This window comes from Zalophus californianus, chromosome 1, assembly GCF_009762305.2.
Source record: "Zalophus californianus isolate mZalCal1 chromosome 1, mZalCal1.pri.v2, whole genome shotgun sequence".
NCBI lineage: Eukaryota > Metazoa > Chordata > Mammalia > Carnivora > Otariidae > Zalophus > Zalophus californianus.
Window position 1 is genome coordinate 143028324 of NC_045595.1, and position 22417 is coordinate 143050740.

General features: G+C 39.8%; 1 protein-coding gene across 6 annotated transcripts in view; it reads right to left on the reverse strand.

Annotated features, from left to right (window-relative positions):
* ATP13A4 (ATPase 13A4) overlaps positions 1-22417 on the reverse strand; it is a 118714-nt gene that overhangs the window by 62627 nt on the left and 33670 nt on the right. For 5 of the 6 annotated variants that reach the window (XM_027587081.1, XM_027587080.1, XM_027587079.1 and 2 more), the window contains exons 3-7: positions 16266-16412; positions 11319-11389; positions 11149-11229; positions 9555-9624; positions 7922-8056 (exon numbers count right to left, since the gene is read on the reverse strand). In XM_027587081.1, coding sequence (XP_027442882.1) covers positions 7922-8056; positions 9555-9624; positions 11149-11229; positions 11319-11389; positions 16266-16412 — 504 coding nt within the window. The remainder of the gene's footprint in view (positions 1-7921; positions 8057-9554; positions 9625-11148; positions 11230-11318; positions 11390-16265; positions 16413-22417) is intronic. The other variant, XM_027587082.1, reaches the window with a different exon arrangement.

Genomic DNA, 22417 nt, shown 5'->3' on the forward strand with positions numbered 1-22417 from the left:
ACAGGCATCAAAATCCAGGAGGCACAGAGAACCCCTCTCAAAATCAATAAAAATAGGTCAACACCCCGACATTTAATAGTAAAACTTACGAGTCTCAGAGACAAAGAGACAATCCTGAAAGCAGCTCAGGAGAAGAGATATGTAACCCACAATGGTAGAAACCCACAATGGTTGCCATTAGATTGGCAACAGACCTATCCACAGAGACCTGGCAGGCCAGAAAGGAATGGCATGATATCTTCAGAGCAGTAAATGAGAAAAATACGCAGCCAAGAATACTATATCCAGCTAGGCTGTCATTGAAAATAGAAGGTGAGATAAAAAGCTTCCAGGACAAACGAAAAACTAAAGGAATTTGCAAACACAAAACCAGCCCTCCAAGAAATATTGAAAGGGGTCCTCTAAGCAAAGAGAGAGCCTACAAGCAACATAGACCAGAGAGGAACACAGACAATACACAGTAACAGTCACCTCACAGGCAATACAATGGCACTAAATTCATATCTTTCAATAGTTACCCTGAATGGTAAATGGGCTAAATGCCCCAATCAAAAGACACAGGCTATCAGATTGGATTAAAAAACAAGGACCCATCGATATGCTGCCTGCAAGAGACTCATTTTAGACCCAAAGACACCCGCAGATTGAAAGTGAGGGGGCGGAAAAACCATTTACCATGCTAATGGACACCAAAAGAAAGCTGGGGTGGCAATCCTTATATCAGACAAATTAGATTTAAACCAAAGTCTGTAATAAGAGATGAGGGAGGACACTATAACCTACTTAAAGGGTCTATCCAACAAGGAAGATCTAACAATTGTGAATATCTATGCCCCTAACATGGGAGCAGCCAATTATATAAGCCAATTAATAACAAAAGCAAAGGAACACATCAACAACAATACAATAATAGTGGGGGACTTTAACACCCCCCTCACTGAAATGGACAGATCATCTAAGCAAAAGATCAAGGAACTAAAGACTTTAAATGACACACTGGACCAAATGGACTTCACAGATATATTCAGATCATTCCATCCCAAAGCAACAGAATAGACATTCTTCTCTAGTGCCCATGGAACATTCTCCAGAATAGATCGCATCCTAGGTCACAAATCAGGTCTCAACTGGTACCAAAAGATTGGATCATTCCTGCATATTTCAGACCACAATGCTTTGAAACTAGAACTCAATCACAAGAGGAAAGTCGGAAAGAACTCAGAGACATGGAGGCTAAAGAGCATCCTACTAAAGAATGAATGGGTCAACCAGGAAATTAAAGAAGAATTTAAAAAACTCATGGAAACCAATGAAAATGATAACACAACTGTTCAAAATCTTTAAGATGCAGCAAAGGCAGTCCTGAGAGGAAAGTATATAGCAATACAAGCCTTTCTCAAGAAACAAGAAAGGTCTCAAATACACAACCTAACCCTACACCTAAAGGAGCTGGAGAAAGAACAGCAAATAAAGCCTAAACCCAGCAGGAGAAGAGAAATAATAAAGATCAGAGCAGAAATCAATGAAATAGAAACCAAAAGAACAGTAGAACAGATCAACGAAACTAGGAGCTGGTTCTTTGAAAGAATTAACGAGATTGATAAACCCCTGGCCAGACTTATCAAAAAGAAAAGAGAAATGACCCAAATCACCAAAATCATGAATGAAAGAGGAGAGATCACAACTAACACCAAAGAAATACAAACAATTATAAGAACATATTATGAGCAACTCTATGCCAGCAAATTAGATAACCTGGAAGAAATGGGTGCATTCCTAGAGATGTATCAACTACCAAAACTGAACCAGGAAGAAATAGAAAACCTGAACAGACCTCTAACCACTAAGAAATTGAAGCAGTCATCAAAAATCTCCCAACAAACAAGAGCCCAGGGCCAGATGGCTTCCCAGGGGAATTCTACCAAACCCTTAAAGAGGAATTAATACCTATTCTTCTGAAACTGTTCCAAAAATAGAAATGGAAGGAAAACTTCCAAACTCATTTTATGAGGCCACCAATACCTTGATCCTCAAACCAGACAAAGACCCCATCAAAAAGGAAAATTACAGACCAATATCTTTGATGAACACGGATGCAAAAATTCTCAGCAAAATACTAGCCAATAGGATCCAACAGTACATTAAAAAGATTATTCACCACGACCAGGGGGGATTCATCCCTGGGCTGCAAGTTTGGTTCAACATCTGCAAATCAATCAATGTGATACAATACATTAATAAAAGAAAGAACAAGAACCATATGATCCTAGCCACAGCAATCAGACAACAAAAGAAAGAAAAGGCTTCCAAATCGGCAAAGAAGAAGTCAAATCCTCACTCTTTGCAGATGATATGATACTTTATGTGGAAAACCCAAAAGACTCCACCCCAAACCTGCGAGAACTCATACAGGAATTCAGTAAATGGCAGGATATAAAATCAATGCACAGAAATCAGTGGCATTCCTATACACCAACAACAAGACAGAAGAGAGACAAATCAAGGAGTCAATCCCATTTACATTGCACCCAAAACCATAAGATACCTAGGAATAAATCTAACCAAAGAGGCAAAGGATCTGTACTCAGAAAACTATAAAATACTCATGAAAGTAATTAAGGGTGACACAAAGAAATGAAAAACGTTCCATGCTCATGGATTGGAAGAACACATATTGTGAAGATGTCAATGCTACCTAGAGCAATCTACACATTCAATGCAATCCCCATCAAAATACCATCCACTTTTTTCAAAGAAATGGAACAAATAATCCTAAAATGTGTATGGAACCAGAAGAGACCCTGAATAGCCAGAGGAATGTTAAAAAAGAAAAGCTGGTGGCATCACAATTCCAGACTTCAAGCTCTATTACAAAGCTGTCATCATCAAGACAGTATGGTACTGGCACAAAAACAGACACATAGATCCAGGGAACAGAATCGAGAGCCCAGAAAGGGACCCTCAACTCTATGGTCTACTTATCTTTGACAGAGCAGGAAGGAATGTCCAATGGCAAAAAGAGAGTCTCTTCAACAACTGGTGTTGGGAAAATTGGACAGCCCCATGCAGAAGAATGACACTGGACCATTTCCTGACACCACACACAAAAAATAGACTCCAAATGGTTGAAAGACCTAAATGTGAGACAAGAGTCCATCAAATCCTAAAGGAGAACACAGGCAGCAACCTCTTCGACCTCAGCCGGAGCAACTTCTTCCTAGAAACATCGCCAAACGCAAGGGAAGCAACGGCAAAAATGAACTACTAGGACTTCATCAAGATAAAAAGCTTTTGCACAGCAAAAGAAACAGTCCACAAAACCAAAAGACAACCAACAGAATGGGAGAAGATATTTGCAAATGACATATCAGATAAAGGGCTAGTATCCAAAATCTATAAAGAATTTATTGGGTGCCTGGGTGGCTAAGTTGGTTAAGCGACTGCCTTCAGCTCAGGTCATGATCGTGGAGTCCTGGGATCGAGTCCCATATCGGGCTCCCTGCTCAGCAGGGAGTCTGCTTCTCCTTCTGACCCTACCTCCTTTTGGGCTCTCTCTCTCACTCTCTCTCTCTCTCTTTCAAATAAATAAATAAAATCTTAAAAAAAAAAGAACTTCTTAAACTCAACACCCAAAGAACAAATGATCCAATCAAGAAATGGGCAGAAGACATGAAAGACATTTCTGCAAAGACATCCAAATGGCCAACAGACACGTGAAAAAGTGCTCAACATTGCTCGGCATCAGGGAAATCCAAATCAAAACCTCAATGAGATATCACCTCACACCAGTCAGAATGGCTAAAATTAACAAGTCAGGAAATGACAGATGTTGGCAGGGATGCAGAGAAAGGTGAACCCTCCTGCACTGTTGGTGGGAATGCAAGCTGGTGCAGCCAGTCTGGAAAACAGTATGGAGGTTCCTCAAAAAGTTGAAAATAGAGCTACCATGTAATCCAGCAATTGCACTACTGGGTATTTACCCCAAAGATACAAATGTAGGGATACGAAGGGGTATGTGCACCCCGATGTCTATAGCAGCAATGTCCACAATAGCCAAACTGTGGGAAGAGCCAAGATGTCCATCGATAGATGAATGGATAAAGAAGATGTGGTATATATATATATATATATATATATATATATATATATATATATGTATGTATACGTGTGTGTGTGTATACACACACACACACACACACACACACACACACACACAATGGAATATTATGCAGCCATCAAAAGGAATGAAATCTTGCAATTTGCAATGACATGGATGGAACTGGAGGGTGTTATGCTGAGTGAAATAAGTCAATCAGAGAAAGACATGTATCAAATGACCTCACTGATATGAGGAATTCTTAATCTCAGGAAACAAACTGAGGGTTGCTGGAGTGGTGGGGGGTGGGAGGGATGGGCTGGCTGGGTGATAGACATTGGGGAGGGTATGTTCTATGGTGAGCGCTGTGAATTGTGCAAGACTGGAATCACAGATCTGTACCTCTGAAACAAATAATACAATATATGTTAAAAAAATAAAAAAGAAGAAGAAGAAGAAGATAGCAGGAGGGGAAGAATGAAGGGGGATATCGGAGGGGGAGACGAACCATGAGAGACGATGGACTCTGAGAAACAAACTGAGGGTTCTGGGGGGTTGGGGGGATGGGTTAGCCTGGTGATGGGTATTAAAGAGGGCACGTGCTGCATGGAGCCCTGGGTGTTATGCACAAACAATGAATCATGGAACACTACATCAAGAACTAATGATGTAATGTATAGTGATTAACATAACATAATAAAAAAAGAAATACACAAGACATTGAGAGTGAATCAATAACAGGATAGAAAAGAAAAATACAATAAAATTATATTAGATTTCACATTATTAAGAAATTGTTGTGTAGAAGAACTATCCGGTTCTAGTGATTAAATCTAATCATTTAGTGTACTCATTTTTTTATTCTGATTTTGCCATTTAAGACACCCTCTAATCTCCTAGCATCAAATCATTTACAAATCTGACTACTATGTCCTAAGAATGATTAGTAGAATAATATAAGGTAAAAGACAGAGTGTTCTTCTCCTAACTGATTCTTTTAGTCATCTTTGCAATCCACTCAACATTTTTAAACCACCTTTATGTGCCAGGGACTCTGCTAAGAGGTGGGGATGGAATGGCCAAAAAAAACCCCAAAAAAACAAAAACAAAAAGGGATATGGTTCTTACTAGCAAGGAATTTACAACCCACTGGAAAAAATTATTGTTTATCAAATAATCACCAACATAAATGTATCATTATAATCAGTAATAAGGGAAAAAAATGTGCTTTTGGAGCATATATGGCCAATGGATGCAGTAGAAATCTTCCCTAAAGAATTGACTTTGAATCAAATAGATTGTTGAATCTATGAATCTCAAACTCAAAAGAAATATTTTGATTTGAAATATATATAAATTTAGAAGTCATTTTAGAATTCTTTGGTATACAGCTATAAGAATAATGAAGAATCTCTCAATATACTCACATGAAAAGGCCAACAAGACATATTAGTAGTAGTAGTAATAATAAAACTAGGTAGGAAATATATAATGATGCTACCTTTTATATAAGAAAGAAAGAAAAAACAAAAATACATATATATTTGCATTTGCTTGATTTGCCTAAAAATTTCTTTGGGAAGAAAACAAGAAACCAATAAACATGGTTGCACAAGTGGAGGGGGAGAGGAAGACAGAGCGTACATTGTATATGAGACAGAATATACATTATATAGTTTGCATATTGCTTTGATGTTGAGACACCCCTCCCCAAAGAAAGGCCAGGGTAGAGGAGGATGAACTATAAAAAAAGATTGAAAAAGAACAACTAGAGAGGATGGAGAGTGTGTGTCTTTGAAGCCTAAAGGAAAGAGCACTTCAAAAAGAAGCAATGGAGCAGTTAACTGTCAAATGCAACTGAGGGTTTACTGAAAGCTGCAATGTGAAAAAAAAATGTCCACTGTGGGAGGGGGACTATAAAATCAGCAATCTAATAAAAAATAATGAAGGACACGAATACAGTTTGCAGTGAAAAAAATACAAGCCCCTTAGGACATGAGCAAGTGCTCAACCTCGTAATGGAAAACATGCTGTAAAGTTATGGGATTCTATTTTCACTTACATTGGCAAAGATGAGGAAAAACCAACACTCATCTACTATTGGGAAGAGTGTAAATTAGTATTCCCTGTTTCAGAGGCATTTTGACCACATCTATTAAAATAATTTACCTAGTTTATAATTAAGTAATTTCAAGTATAGAAATTTTATATCTCCATACCAATTATATATAAGCAGACATATATACCTGTTATATACATTCTACATGTAATATAAATTATGCATACTTGTAATTTATATGTATTTATAAACACACATATATGTGGAGGTGTGAACAGGTGTATGTGCAAGAATTGTCATTATTTTAATAGCAAAAGACTAGAAACAACCTAACTATCCATCAACATAAGATTGGTTTAAAAAACTATGGGTACAACTAGAGAAAACATATTTGTGCAGATATGGAAAGATATTTAAGATATATTAGGTGAAAATGCAAGTGCAGAACAGTGTACATAGTGTATTTCCATTTGTGTGAAAACAAATTAGTGCATATGTGTTTAATACTGCTAAACGTTACAGAACATTGCCGCAGTGGATGCCTTCAGAAAGGGGATCTGGAACTGGAGAACCAAGGTGGGGAGGGATATTTACTTTTTATTTACACTGTATTGTTCTATTTGAGCTTTTTAAAAATTGTGTCCATATATTACTCCTTCCACTAAGAAAAAAATAGTTTAAAAAGGATTTTTTTTTTTTAATTTAAAACTACCTATGGCCTTAGGATTATAGTGGTGACCTTAAGAGTCTTTTAATGGAGTCACAAAAGTGAAAATCAGGTCAGTATAGTGAGAAGTGAGGGAGAGATGAGTAAGTGATGAGAGGCTGCATAAAGAAGTTTTGCTGTAAAAGGGAGAAGAGAGGTAGGTAGTAGCTAAAGGTAGAAGCTTTGTCAAGGGATTGTTACCCTCCCTTGAGCATGTTTAATGCTAATGGAAAGGCCCTGGAGGGAGGGAGTGAGGAGGTCATTCAGTGCCCACATAAGCACACCCTGAGCAGGTGGGAAAGGGTGTTATTGCAAGCACCGGCAGAGGGCCGTTTTCTCCTCTGTAAAAGAGAGGGCAGGGCGGGGAGGAACGCAGAGACAGGGTCATTTGGCAGTTGGAGAGTGGGGAGTTGAGCAAATTCCTGTCTTAAAGCTTCTATCTTCTTTGTGGAACAAGTGGTGAGATTATCTGCTGAATTAGAGGAGAAGTGATAGAAGAGCAATTGGGCATCTCATAAAAGGTGAGGAGAGATTGGTTTGAAACTTTAATTTTGAGAATGGGGGAGTGTGATCAACCAATCTGTTCCACATGACTTTTTCCCAAAAACACTTAGATCCCTTGGTGTGGGCATAAAGAAAGCCAAGTGTTGGACTTTAACACTTTAACAAATAAGTACCAACCAAACAAAAAGGGCAAAAGAGTTATTATTAAATAGACTCTTCCACCCTCTTCTACCGTCTTCAAGATCCAACAATGTTCTCTGCATATATTTTTTTCACTTATTCACAATTCATAGATACTTGTAAATTCTTCTGGCTGATCAGCCTGAGTAAACCAAAGAGGGGAAAAAATAACTTGGAAGGTTAGGAATTGGGATGTGAGGGAAGGAAAAGAAATAATATTATTCGGCATCATTATTTGTGCTAGATATTCACAAACTTGTTCTAATTTACTGTGGAGTGGGCAATGAGTATTTCCTGATTCATCTTTCTAACAAAATTTCAATAAAGTCCCTACTGTTCCCTTTCTGCCGCCACAAGATTGGTGGAAAAAACTCACCTCTCTGAGATCGTATACCGTCAAAGCTATGGACATGATGGACATGATTATGATGGCAAAAGCATATTCCTTATAGTCTTCGCTAAACCACAAACAGACACTGAAAAGTTGAAATATGTAAAATGGATTTAAAACCTGTTGGCAGGAAAACAGAAAGACAAAGGGGTATTTAGTCTTCACATTTAGCTATTCATTGACTTGTTAGCTTTCATAGGCATTTCTGTGACACAAATCACCCCACACAATATTCTCATTCTTGTTATATTTATTCAGCAATTGTCATGTGCCAGACACTGCACTAAGCAACTTTACCTGAATCTTCTCTTTTAATTTCCATAATTACCTTATTACCCAGAAGCTATTACTTATCACCACGGCAAAGATGGAGAAGCTGAGCCTCAGACCTTGACACATTTGCTCAAGTTCACACAGTCGCAATATTCACAGATTAGGACTTAAACCCAAGGAATCTGGCCCTGGAGCATTTTTAATCACTCCTGCCCTTTATCATTTACAAAGTAGTGTCTCATGGGTCCTCATGTTGACCATCACAGGGGTGAAAGGTATGCATATTACCAGGTGCAGTTCACATGTACTGGCCATCAGAAGGGTGAAGTTAACACTTCAGGTTTACAAAGTTAAAATGTTCTCGAGTCCGTTGTTCTTCCCTATGACACACTATCTGCTATCTTCAAAGCCATCAAAATACTTTAGATTAATGGCTAAGCTGAAGACTACAATTGTTCACAAGTAGGGAGCCAAGCTGAAAGTGGGAAACTGTCACTGAACACTGTGGGAGAAGGGCGAGGCTAACTCCCAACAGTCGTTAGCCTGTTTTGGTTTAAGACTTACTGTGCCCTTACTCCAATACGCTCTAGATTATTTCCATTTGTCTAGGATGGGAACAGTAATCCTTGCCTCTGGTTAAGGAAGGAGCACACAGAAACATTTCCTCAGTCTCTTTTGCTTCCTTCCATGGCTGAAAGAAAGCTTACTAGAAATATTGAGAAAGTATCTCGAGTTTAGTATGCTTTTTATAAAGCAAGTAGTGAAGTGAAGGAAAAGACCCAGAGTACAGCTGTATCGTTATAGTTTCATAATAATCATGGCAAAATGAAAAATAAGCCCAGTAGTAGAGTCAAAGAGGAAAAATTCAACTCAATAAATGATGGTCAAGTCCTTTTTTTCCTCCCACATACACACTGAGATCGAGAAAACTAGTAAGTCCAAGCAGACGCTTTTCTTCCTATAATTTTAGATGCTGAAGAAATTGTACATTGTTGCCCATAAGAAAAGTTCTGAGTTTTTAACTTTTCAATGATTATTTTAGTTTCACAAAGTTGAGACAGACTAGGAAACATAGGATTAAAAAGGAAAGAAAGAGATGTATGTTCATTCAGTTATAAAAGGATAAGTAGATACATGGGCATCATATCTTATACTGAATCAGGCAACGTGTTCAAAAGATGGTCTCCACGAAAAAGAATAGAAAAGAGATATGAAGAAACTACACTTTGTATTCTTTTAAAATATCCCAAATTACAGTTATGTATTAACAAGTAGCATTCTTGATCTTTTGACTAGAACTAAACTTCTTTATTCTCTAGCCAGCACCAAGAGAAAGTACTATTACCTCCTTGATGAGTAGTTTCCAAATTGGTGTGATTTTAACATCGATAGTATTAGGCCCGCATATTAACCTCCTATAGGGAGAGATCATAGATCAGTCAGTTATTAATAATAAGAATGAAACCCATTTTTTACTCATTCAAAAAAAGGTCTATTCAGTTTCTCACAATCAACAAAAGCCCCTTTGTTACATAATGCCCTCATCCTTTTCAAAATAACTGAGGAAGGGGAGAGTTCCCAAGGGCAAAAACAATAAACATGATCATATTGCATCTACTGAATTAGACTCTTCCTCGGGTCTAAATATTTCCCTGATGGCAGTTTGGGTATTTAATTTAGCCATGGCCTCATTCAAGTAGTTTCAAGATTGGCACTCTTTCAACTCTGTCCCCAAATTTGGCTCTGTGGATGTGGGATGGAGGGATCATTACAAGAAAATCGTTTTACTGGTGAGAAATACCAGATCTACCTTCCTACTCCTGTTCAGCTCTGGGAAGCTGCAGCATTTGTTTTAAGAAAAGATGTTGGGATCTCAAAAATAGCTCTCACACACAGTTATACAGCCCTTTAATTGAAAACCTAAAGATATGTGTCTTTGATTATGCAGAGCAATGACCCTTTATGCATTATTTTGCTGTTGGGAACACCAATCACTCTCTCTGTGCCTTCTATATAGACTTTCAGATCAAATAGCTTGGGCAAATATGTTAGAGCAGTGCCTCCTAAACTTTAATGCTCATACAGATTACTTCATGATCTTGTTAATGTGAAGACTCTGATTCAATTAAGGATGATGTGTGGTCTAAGATTTTTTTTTTTTTTAAGATTTTATTTATTTATTTATTTATTTATTTATTTATTTATTTATTTATTTATTTATTTGACAGAGTGAGAGAGAGCACAAGCAGGGGGAGCAGCAGAGGGGAGTGGGAAGAGCAGGTTCCCCACCGAGCAGGGAGCCCGATGCGGGGCTCGATCCCAGGACCCTGAGATCATGACACAAGCCAAAGGCAGACGCTTAACCAACTGAACCACCCAGGCGCCCCTAGATTCTGCATTTCTAACAAGCTTCTAGGTGATGCTGATGCAGCAAGGCTCTAGGTCCCTTCAATTACTGGGAAATGGGGTAGAGGAGAATGTGAGAATCACAGGAACTTAGGACCAGCAAGAACTTTACAGAATCCTCCTCCCCTTGTTAAAAATTAAGCAATCAAATCCCAGAGACGAGAAGTTACTTGCTCAAAACCACACGGTGAGATTTTGAGAGACTCTTAACATTCCACACTGTGCCCTTCCTAAGCCTCAGCTCTTCTTTCACCTCCCATCTGTGTGACCTCGTTTGGGGCATCATACCTCTGTGAGCCTCAGATTTGTCATGTGTTATATTGGGAGGGTAAGGATGTTCGTTCCACCTCCCCGACAAGGTTGCTCTAATGAAGTGAGATAATGTATGTGCATGCATTTAATTTAATAATTCTGAACAGAGCATTACAAGGTTTTCTGATATGGACCAGCTAAGATAACTATGTGCCAGGCTCTCTATTTGGCTAATGGTAACTGTCCTTTTGAGCTGATGTAGATAATAGTAGGCGTGGTACCTAATCGCTTGTTCTTCTCTTGTTAGACCTGATCCAAATTTTAGATGTATCTTGGTAGAACTGAGCCAGTCTTCCAAACAGCTGAAATAATAATAATGAGAAAAACATACTTAGAAATAATATTTTTGAGATAAATTTCTCTTTTGGATGAAACTGCTGAAACAACTTACCCAATTTTCTGGAACTGTCCTTCTAAGTTGTTCCAAACATATCTTATTTTCTGCACTTTCATGCATCTCACCTGCAAAAGAAAAGTACTAAGAAAGTCTCTAGTTTAAGGATCAGTGAATACATAGCAGTTCAGTGGCTAAAGAAGCATCTGGGGAAGAAGCAAAGATAGAGCCCTAATATACTTGCTTAAAATGATCCTTTCCTAACTTACCCCAACCTTCCCTATTACACAAATGGCATTCCTTATTAGAAGTTATCATTCAGTCAATGTGTATCATGGGCATACTATATGGATGAGCATGTGAATAAAACAGTCTCTGCATTCCACTATTTGATAACCCAACAAGGGAAGAAAATCTACAAAAGAGAAAACTAGGGACACCTGGGTGGTGTAGTCCGTTAAGTGGCCAACTCTTGGTTTTGGCTCAGGTCGTGATCTCAGGGCCCTGATCTCACAGTCATGAGATGGAGCCCTGGGTAGAGCCCTGCACTGAGCTTGAAGTCTGCTTGAGACTCTCTTTCCCTCTCCCTCTCCCTCTCCCTCTGCCCCTCCTGCTCCTGCTCGCACATGCGCGCTCTCTCTCTCTCAAATAAATAAATAAAAATAAACCTTAAAAAAAGGGAGACAACTATACCATACAAACATATACATATCAAAGAAATAAAAATATAATAAAGTAAAATTTATAGTACTGAAATAGAAATATAGAGAGGCCAGAAGACGGAAGGCATCATGGAGGAGATGACATCTGAGCTGCAGCCTTGAAGAGTTGGAAGACTTTTGCTCAGATGAGAAGGAAAGAGGACATTTCAAAGAGATTATGCGCAAGTTAGTTGTGGGGAGGGGCAAATGAGTGGGCCTATTTGACCACAGACTGGAGAATGAGGCTAGAAAGATAAAGATAAACAAAGATAAATGAAGAAAGAAAGAAGAAAAGAAAGAAAGAAAGAAAGAAAGAAAGAAAGAAAGAAAGAAAAGAAAGAAAAGAAAGAAAGAAAAGAAAGAGAAAGAAAGAGAAAGAAAGAAAGAAAGAAAGAGAAAGAAAGAAAAAGAAAATAAAGTGTATAGCCTTTTTTTTTTAAAGATTTTATTTATTTATTCATGAGAGACAGAGAGAGAGAGGCAGAGGGAGAAGCAGGCTCCCAAGGAGCAGGGAGCCCGATGTGGGACTCAATCCCAGGACTCTGGGATCATGACTTGAGCCGAAGGCAGACGCTTAACCATCTGAGCCACCCAGGTGCCCAAGAGTGTATAGCCTTAAATGCTAGGATGAGGTATCTCGGACATTTTCTTGTAGGCAAGGACTTGCAGAGAAAACTATAGAAGAGACAATGACAAAGATTAGACTGGCAGCAAGTGCTAGAGGACAGTGAGCAGGCTATTGCAAGAAAATGTTCTCCAGGGGCACCTGGCTGGCTCAGTCATTAAGCATCTGCCTTCGGCTCAGGTCATGATCTCAGGGTCCTGGGATCGAACCCCACATTGGGCTCCCTGCTCAGCAGGAAGCCTGCTTCTCCCTCTCCCACGCCCCCTGCTTGTGTTCCCTCTCTCGCTGTCTCTCTCTCTGTCAAATAAATAAAAAAAAAAAAAAAAAAAAGGAAAGAAAGAAAATGTGCTCCAGGAAGTGAGGGTCTGAGTGTGTGGGCAGTGAAAAGGAAAGGTAAGATTAATGCTGATGGCAATTAGGCATTCTTGTTTCTGAATTTCTTTAAGCAACTTTATGTGCAAATCTGAATTTCCATCAACTGGTGATGTAACTGAGCACAAAGAGATACAGTGAGACTGTCATACTGTTATGAAGCAACGCTTATAACCTCATTTTGCCCATTGGAATTAACTAGGAAGCTTTAAAAAATGCTAATGTCTGGGTTCCACCCCCAAGAGATTCTGATTTCATTTGTCTGGTTTGCGATTTAAATATTCTTAAATTTTCCTCAGATAGTTCTAATGTGTGGCCAAAGTTGAGAAACGGCGTTCTTCTTTTTATAGCTACTCTGGTAATTGTGTCCTTGAGAAATTCAAGGAAATTTTTCTACACCTTAGTTTCCCCATGCATAAATTGAGGCAGTTGAGAAGGTTATCTCTAGTTTCCACCGCAGCTCTTCTGAGTATGTTCTAAACCCATGAATAGTATAGTCTGTATAATCATCAGGTAAATTCTAGAACTGGGAAGAGCATATAGCGGAAACATAACAAGTGTTCAACACATTATTTAGTAAATAAGTGAATGAATGCTTTGTACAACCACATGACAACTAGAAATAGAGGTTAAATCCCTAAGCTTCAAGACCAATCTTAACAGTGTTCGATAAATATATGTGTGTGCACACGGATGTGCACACACACACACGCACACACATTCAGAGTTACCCGGTAAGAGAGTTAAATACTGCATGTTTTATTTTACAGAATGGATTTATTCCAGCAAGGCTGGTTGCAAAATAACTTTAAAAAAATAAATCCTATTTTCCAATTGATTTTCAATATATAAAATTGGAGTGCACTGCTGCTGGGAGCGGTTCTTCCTTCACAAGCTTCAAGTTCGAGTAGGGAAAGAGTGTGTGAAGGTGGTCATGGACCACGTTGGGACCTCACGCTTCCTGCCTCACACCTGCCTTTCCTGTTCAGTCCCTGTAATTCTGCAAGCAGAGCTGGACTGTACTCACAGCTACTGTTTGTTGAGGACTTGGGGGCTTTTCACACATTCTCTTTAGTCTTTTTCATCATCCTCTGGCAGGACAAGTATTATTTTCACCTTCACTTCATCCTTCATCCCTGAAGTTCATTTTGATTAAGTCATTTGCCCAAGATCACACCTATTAAGAAGCAGGGATCGAATCTGAGCTCAAACTCTGGCTCCAAAGTCTAGTCTCTCAAAGGATATAATGTTCGACAGTCTCAGAAGAAGGTCTGAAAAGTCCCATCACTGCCAGGATTCAAGCTGTAGAAAGTGAGGGTTGCCTCCTTTATTAATTCCATAGGTTCAAAAATCTGAGTTAGAACATTTTTAAAGGGCAAGCTGTGGGAGAATGTGAGGCCCCTGCTCATTAGGGGGCCTAAATCCGGAGGATGTGAAAGCACAGACTGAGACTGAGAAGCTTATACAACATAATAGACCAGAACATCAGCAGGTGAAGGCAGCAATAATGGGGAATGAAGAGGTTGCTAGTAAATTTTACCTCAGGCCAGAAAATAGAAAGTCCCATTATCTCCTGATAATTTCTTGAGGCCAATTCTCACAGAGTGAGAAGAATGATCCCCCATCATAGACCTTTCAAATATCTTTAACATTCCCCTAGCAGGAGTCAACTCTGCCTGGAGTTTCTCTGCCTCCCTCATCCCCTTCAGAGGCTCTGGACACCAGTAAGATGTGAAGTAAAATATTTGCATGGAGCGGAGTTTATGTGCCCATTTCCTGGAACTTCAGACCAGGAAATAGTAATTAGGACATCAGGGGTATGTGGTGGAGTGATTTTCATCTTTCTGCTCAGAACCAGGAAGCTTGCCCCTCCCCAGGCTTCCTGCTGCTCATTTCTTGTTGGAACCCGTTGTGAGAGCATCCTGTTTTACGGGTTAAGCACTGGGTTTTCCTTTTGCCTGTGATCCCACCACGATCCTTAGAGTCTCCTCTTAGCCTGCATTTGTAAACCTGACAGAGCTCTTTTGATGCAGGTCTCCAGACTCTCCCTGAAGAGCCTGAATGGTTGTCATGTTGGTACTGTTGCTCTCCTCACTGTCACCGTAAGTATTGTCATGGCTGAGCCTGTGGAACCTCCTCCAATGTCAGTGGAAGTTTCTGTCCTTTATGAATGTAGTTCAGCACAGTTCACCAATCACCTTAACGTCCACCTTCTCATCTCAGGTTTACAATGGCCTGAGAAACAGGCACAGAAGGAGTTATTGCTCTCATTTTATAAATGAGAAGCTCAAGGCTCAGAGAGGCAGTAATTAGCCAAACTCCTCTAAGTCATATGTGGTCAATGAGGATAACAAGCCTGGTGCCAGAGCTTTCCATTTCAAGACCTCTGCCCCTTCTTTACGTTTTGTTTATTTGAACTGTTCTTCATCTTGTTGTCCATTTATTTGTTTGATGCAATTAAAGAAGGTGGAGGTCAATAATAATCTCAGGTCCATAAAACTGATTTGGGATGCCTACTTTTCCAGGTGAATAACCACCTGACAGATTATGCAATCTGTTAGTTGAAGGTGTTTGACCTCTTTTGTTTTTGTTTGTTTGGGCAGTTAAGACAATTGGGTGATAACAATTGACAATAGAGAAACTCAGCAACTGACTTTTATTATTTTTAAAAATTGACCTTGAGCTCATAAAACTAAACAGCTGTCTACACACACATCAATTTAAGAGAAAACAGTCTGTCTTATAAAATATGTCTTTAATATGAATGTTAGCTAGTCAGAATCCAAGTAGTATTAATTTAATATGGAGAAGAGGGAGTAACCCAAATACATTTGAATGACAGAACTCAAAATAAGGTCATTTTGCAGACATAAGCAAAGCCCCTGGGATGTTTCTGGGTGATTATCTTTCAGTAAGAGAAACCCTGTTTCATAAGTTATCATACAGGGCCTGATGGTACTAAGAGCTAATGTGTACTGAAAATCTACTATGTACCTGGGACCTTATTGATCTTTGTATCCCCTAACTTATTGAATGTCATCAATGAACATTAGAGGCAGGCATTTTCATCATCATTTTATACATGAGGAAACAGGCTCAACAGAGTTTAGTAACAGATCCAAGGCTGTACAGTTTAAAAGGATGAAGCTGAGATTTGAACTCAGCTCTGTCTAGCTCCAAAGTACATGTTCTTTATAAGGTTCTATGTATACTATAGAGGATTGGCATGGTGGAGGATCTAAACTTATATTTTGGGGGAGAAAAATTACATTTCTCTAGAATCAGCAGTTACCATAATTTACTTACCTTTAGGTCTGGCTTTCTGATGGCTCTATTTATGATGAACTCCTCATCTGTAATGAGAGGGTGGTCAGGAGTGACACCAAACTCGCTGTTTAATGATGACAGGTAGATCCACATTACCTTTTTCCATGAGTAAGTTTGGAATTCATCCTGAGGAAATAGACACCAAAACCCCCACGAAGTTAAGAGAAGTCATCAGGCTAAAATCCAACCTAGGAAACATCATTTTAATATAATCCTGTAAGTTTATGGAGTTAATAAACTTTCTACACAATTACATGCCCTTGAACACTAGTAGATATAAAGCCTTGAAGGAAAAAGCCTGTCATCATTTATCAAGGAATCTGGGTGTGAATATGACTCAATGACACACATAACAAAATTCAAGGTAGGGAGGTAGATTCTCAGAAAAGAGCTAGTTTTCCCTATTATTCTCCAAGCCATGAGGCCATAGCCAGATGCAAAATTTCACAGGAAAAAAAAGGCAAACAAGCAAGCACTCCAAAGGGTTTCTTCTGGTCTCTGAGGATGGGGAAGCCAGATCAATCAAACCATCCCAGGGTTTCCGGGCTTAACTTCAATTCTACCTCTTCCAGGACAGCCCCTGTAACACTATCTTGTGGGGGAGGGGGTGAGTGCGGGGCTGGGGAGGGGGGAATATCACTATCCTCACTCCTAAAGATCCCAACCTCCCCCACTTTCTTTTTTTTATTATTATGTTCAGTTAGCCAACATGTCGTACATCATTAGTTTTTGATGTAGTGCTCAACGATTCATTAGTTGCATATAACACCCAGTGCTCATCACATCACGTGCCCTCCTTAATACTATCACCTGGCTACCCCATCCCCACACCCCCCTCCCTTCTGTAATCCTCAGTTTGGTTCCCGGAGTCCAGAGTCTCTCATGGTTTGTCTCCCTCTCTGATTTCTTCCCCTTCAGATTTCCCTCCCTTCCCCTGTGGTCCTCCGTGCTATTGCTTATGTTCCACAGATGAGTGAAACCATGTGATGATTGTCTTTCCCTGCTTGACTTATTTCACTGAGCATAATCCCCTCTAGTTCCAACCTAATCACTTTCTGCTTTGTATTCTCTTAGTTCATCTAGACCATCTGGAAGGTAGGAACCATGTTCTATTGTCCCTTATATCCCTATCCATGTGGAGAACTGTGACCTGCCTGGTGAGAGTGAACAAATGGATGTTTGTCCATAACTGAATGCATGGTTTGAAGGTGCCCAGAGGTAACTGTCAAGAGTTTAGCACAGGTAGGATTGAAGGAGGTACCTTCCTGCATGAGCCTAACTGAAGCCTCTTCCCTTGAAGTTCACTGCTGACTTCATCACAGAATAAAACTAGAGTGAGCAGCACTGGCTTGAGTAACAGGCACCACAATGGTACCTCAGGGACAGACACGGTAATAACTGTGGTCATTATCTGAATGGGTAAATGCTATGCATAAAATCCACTAGGATGACTGGGACACTTCAGGAGCTAGGAAGGATGGCAAGGGAAGTCCAGCCTGGGAAACAATTTGATGCCTAAAGAAGGTAGGTCAGAGCTGGGAATTATCTCCACCAAATCCACATTTGCTGGGAAGAGTGTCCCAGCTGATGCTGCAAAAGGTCAGAGAGGAGAAGATTCAGTCGTTGTCGGAGCTAACCTCTTACATTGAGTCTCCTCAAGAGAAGCCCACTTCCATGGCTTTGCTCCTTCGGCTTCCTTAGCCTGGAATACATGTCCTTCTTTACTCTCTTCAAGCCTTCATACGGCTAGCCTAATCATCCTTTAGGGCCCAGTTCAAAGTTCACATCATGGGAACCTCTCTAATTTCTCTTTCCCTAAACTATCAGGGTACTTGAATCTTTACCTATCACCTTACCACTCCTCTTGGACTGTGGGTAGGGACTGCATCTGATGGGTATCTGTGCTCAGGCAGGCCTAACACAGCTTCTGAGAGACAGACAGAGACCAAGACAGGGAGAGACAGAGAGGTAGGGTGGAGGGGAAAGAAGGGAAAGTAAAGCAAAGGGTGTGGGGATGGAATGGGAGACAAGGAGGGGAGAGAAGAAAAGGGAAGGAAAAGGGAGGGAACAGAAGAATGGAAGGGGAAAAACAGTAGAAATTTGAAAGTTAATGGATTAATTCCAAAAACCAGTAAACTTGGCTATTACTCTCATTAAAAAAAGAAAAAAATATATATATATAACTAAATCAAATTAAACCAGATTTGCATGGAGTTACCTTCAGAGCCTAAAAATGACTGAAGATGGCTAAATTTCTAATGACTGAGCCACTGAACTGGTGGACATGTTCTAGGTATTGCTGGATACGTGACAACACCAGAGGACACAACTTGACGTTGACATATTTGAGCATTATATGGCTTTGCCTTTGACCACCTCAGGTGGGTCAAAGGGTGTGTTGTTCTGAGGGGGTTTTGTTTGAATATCTAATAATAAGAAGAAATAGTTAACATTGATTTAGCACTTCTGTTCCATGTACTCCATCAGCGAGGCTCAAACCAGGCCAGTCTGGTATGGGTAGAAAGGCCAGAACTGAGACCTGAAGCCAGGTCTTCCCACTCCAATTCTTGGCTCCTTCCTCTTTGTTTCAAACAAGTTGTCCATGGTTTTTGACTCATGTATGAAAAGTACCATGAAATCTGCACCATATAACAAATAGCCTCCAGTTTCTCACAATCTCTTCTCTCTTGACAGCAGAGAATCCGATTCCTAAAACTAAGCTGTCACCCTTTGGCCCTGTGTGACAGCAAACAAACCTCTGGATTATAATGCCTAAAAAGGGAATGGTGAAGTGGAACACTGGAACTCCCAAGCTTTCCCAGGCCAGTGTTAATCCAATGCACTAACTGCATGCCTCAGTCTAGGTAAGTATGAGACCAAAATTCATCTATATGCCTCCATCTTATTACATAAACTGTGTCATAATTAAATCAAAGGTGTTTGGATATATTTGCCTTTAAGTTTATTTCTTACCATCCCTCTTACCCCCAAGCCCTATAACCCATAATTCTATATAATGGAAAGTATAAATCTTTTTTTTTTTTGAAAGGGAGAGCACATGGGTGTGGGTGTGGGGGTGGAGTGGGGAGAACAGAAGAGGGAGCCTGACTTCAAGCTCAATCTCACCACCCTGAAATCATGACCTGAGCCGAAATCAAGTGTCAAGTGTCCAACGCTTAACCGACTGAGCCACCCGGGCCACCGATAAAAAGCAAAGTATAATTCTATAGGTCAAGTAAAGATACCATATGCACTCTTGGTAACAACCATTTTGGTTGTTAGAATAGACTAGAACAACCATTCTAAGAGTAGAATTTAAAATAATAATTTACATATGGTATCTTTACCATATGTAAAAATGGTAACAACCATTTTTCTTAGAGTGGGTAATAATACTGATTTTCCTCTTGCGTACTGCTGTGTTAAACCCTCTGTAAAATCATTCATATTTTTTAAGAAATTTATCCAACTTTTTAAGAAAAAAAAAAGCAGGCAAAGAAATGGAGGGAAAAGTGTGTCAGTGTGGGGTGGGCACACCAGATAGCACCATCAGCTTCTCCCAGTTTTTGGTTTGGTGTTGTCCAACATGGAAAAAGCACAGGCCCCTTCCTGAGCAGATCTCAGCTCTGAACCATCTTGAAAATCATTGCAACTCTCTGAGCCTACTTTTCTGCATCTGGCAAGTGGGATGAGAATACCACATTTCATGGATGCTTGAAGGATTAAATGCAATAATACATAATGCACATGGTCCAAGGTCTGGCCTGTAGCTGAGTGCAACAGATGCTCATCGGCCTATGGCTCTGTGCCTTATTTTCTACAGCATGTCGTTCTTGAGATCTTTCTGTAAGTAGGAACTCCCTTTGAGGAAATGTGAGAGTCTCTGAGAGTCTTTCGATTTATTTTTCCTTTCCGAAAAAGAAGCAGTTTTACCTGGAAATGGTTATTTCACTTCACTCTGTTTCCCAGCTCTCTCAAGCAGTTAATGATCCATAAGAGACTTAAGTGCACCAGAGGAGCTACCACTTTAAATAACTGCTTTGTAATGCAAATAATCCACACTGTTTGCTTGGCAAATCTAGACTTTTAACACCTCAAGTCTCACTGAGCAGTCTTTACCTTCTTTTTATCAAGAGAATTAACCAGCTCAGTCCCTGAATTCTAAGAGTAGAATTTAAAATAATCCAAGAGTGCATTTCAAAGAACTGAATGTACACAGGGGATCTTTGTTTGACCTGGACAGAAAGGGGTAGGGGGAACCTGGGCATTTTTTATTTCCTGTGGCCTTGCAATTTCTGAACTTTGAAATGCCAGACTCACTTTTTTTTTTAGCACATAGTGAGTGGCCTTGCTTATCTTCTTATAAATTTTTGTAATGCCCGTCTTATTGTGGGAATTTTAGAGTAGTGTAATGGTCACTTTAAGTTCATGCCAATGCTGTGACTGACCTCCTTGTGTAGGAGTTTGCTACACAAAATATACTTCTTAGCTTGCCTTAAGAAGAAAAGTAACCCAGGGTGCCTCGGTGGCTCAGTCAGTTAAGCACCTGCCTTTGGCTCAGGTCATGATCCCTGGGTCCTGGGATGGAGCCCCGCATCCGGCTCCCTGCTCAGCAGGAAGCCTGCTTCTCCTTCTGCCTCTTCTCTCGCTCATGCGCGCTCTCTCTCTCTCAAATAAATAAATAAAATCTTTAAAAAAATTTAAAAAAGAAGAAAAGTAACCCATTGCAAAGGTCCAAAGAGGTATCAGAATGTCAGTACTTTTCACTTGAACATGGATACATCGCAATGCTAAAAGCATAAACTTTAGCTAAAATGAACTACCTAGAGGATTATGGATAAAGTAATAATAACTTACATTTTTCAGGTTCTTTCTGAAACACTATGGTGTCTTCACAGACCCATGACTTTGGCAAAATACTACTCTTTCTATATTTAATTATCACTTTTTTTTTCTTTCCCTTCTTCCTTGGTGATACCCATTGATACTCTTAATAGCTTGACCTCATATTCCCAAAGTTGCTTAGCTGGAAAAAGTTGACATTGGCTAGAATGTAGGATTTAGTTATAAAATAGAGAAAGAAAGTTCTGTGCATTGAAGAAATCTCACACTAGTTATTGTCTCAGTACTCTTGGGACATGTTGACCAAAAAAGGGGGAAGGGGTGCTATGGGGAGAAGACAAAGCAGGGAAGTTATATGACAGAGCAAAGGTTATATCTATGTTTGTATGAAAAAAAAAGGAAATCCTGAACAATTCAGCATATACATTTGGAGAGATTAAGTATTTTGTTTGTTTTCATGATCATTTTCTGAGGGAAGAATGGGTAGTAAGTTACCTGACTCATTGTCTGAAATATCTGGAGATGCAGTTCATAGTAAGAAGTAACAAATAAAAAGTCAAAATTGGTTTTACAAAGTGTGTGGTAACCAAGGCCCATGGAATGACTACATGCCAGGCATAGATTTCATCAAAGCACATTACACGTACCTATCATCTCATTTATTTCTCATGAAAATGTGGCAGGTACTATTGTTAGCCCCACTTAACACAAGAAGAGGAAGGAAGTGGAGGCCGAGTAAAGGGGCTGGTAAGGGGGCTGGTACTTACCAGTAAGTAACTTGCCTGTTATGGATTGATTCCATATGTTGAAGCCCTACCCGCCCAGTGTTAGTGTATTTTGAGAGAGGGCCTTCAGGAAGTAATTAAGATTAAGTGAGGTCATAAGGGTGAGGTCCTAATCCGATAGGATTGGTGCCCTTATAAGAAGAGGAAGAACTAGACCTCTCCCTGTACCACATGAGAACACAGAGAGAAGGTAGCTGGCTATTTGCAAGCCAGGAAGAAAGGTCTCACCAGAAACTTATCCTGTCAACACCTTGATCTTGAACTTCTAGCTTCCAGAACTGTGAGAAAATAACTTTCTATTGTTTAAAGCATACCAGTCTGTGGTATGCTATTATGGCAGCCTAAGCTAATACATTGCTCAAAGTAGGTCAAAAGCCACACTGGGAATGAAACCCAGGCAGTCAGGCTCCAGACTCTACTCTTCCACCATTTACACTATCGCCTCTGTGGAGACTGCTCACTGGCCAAAGGATAATAAGATCTCCAGTTCCGACTCCAGTTCAG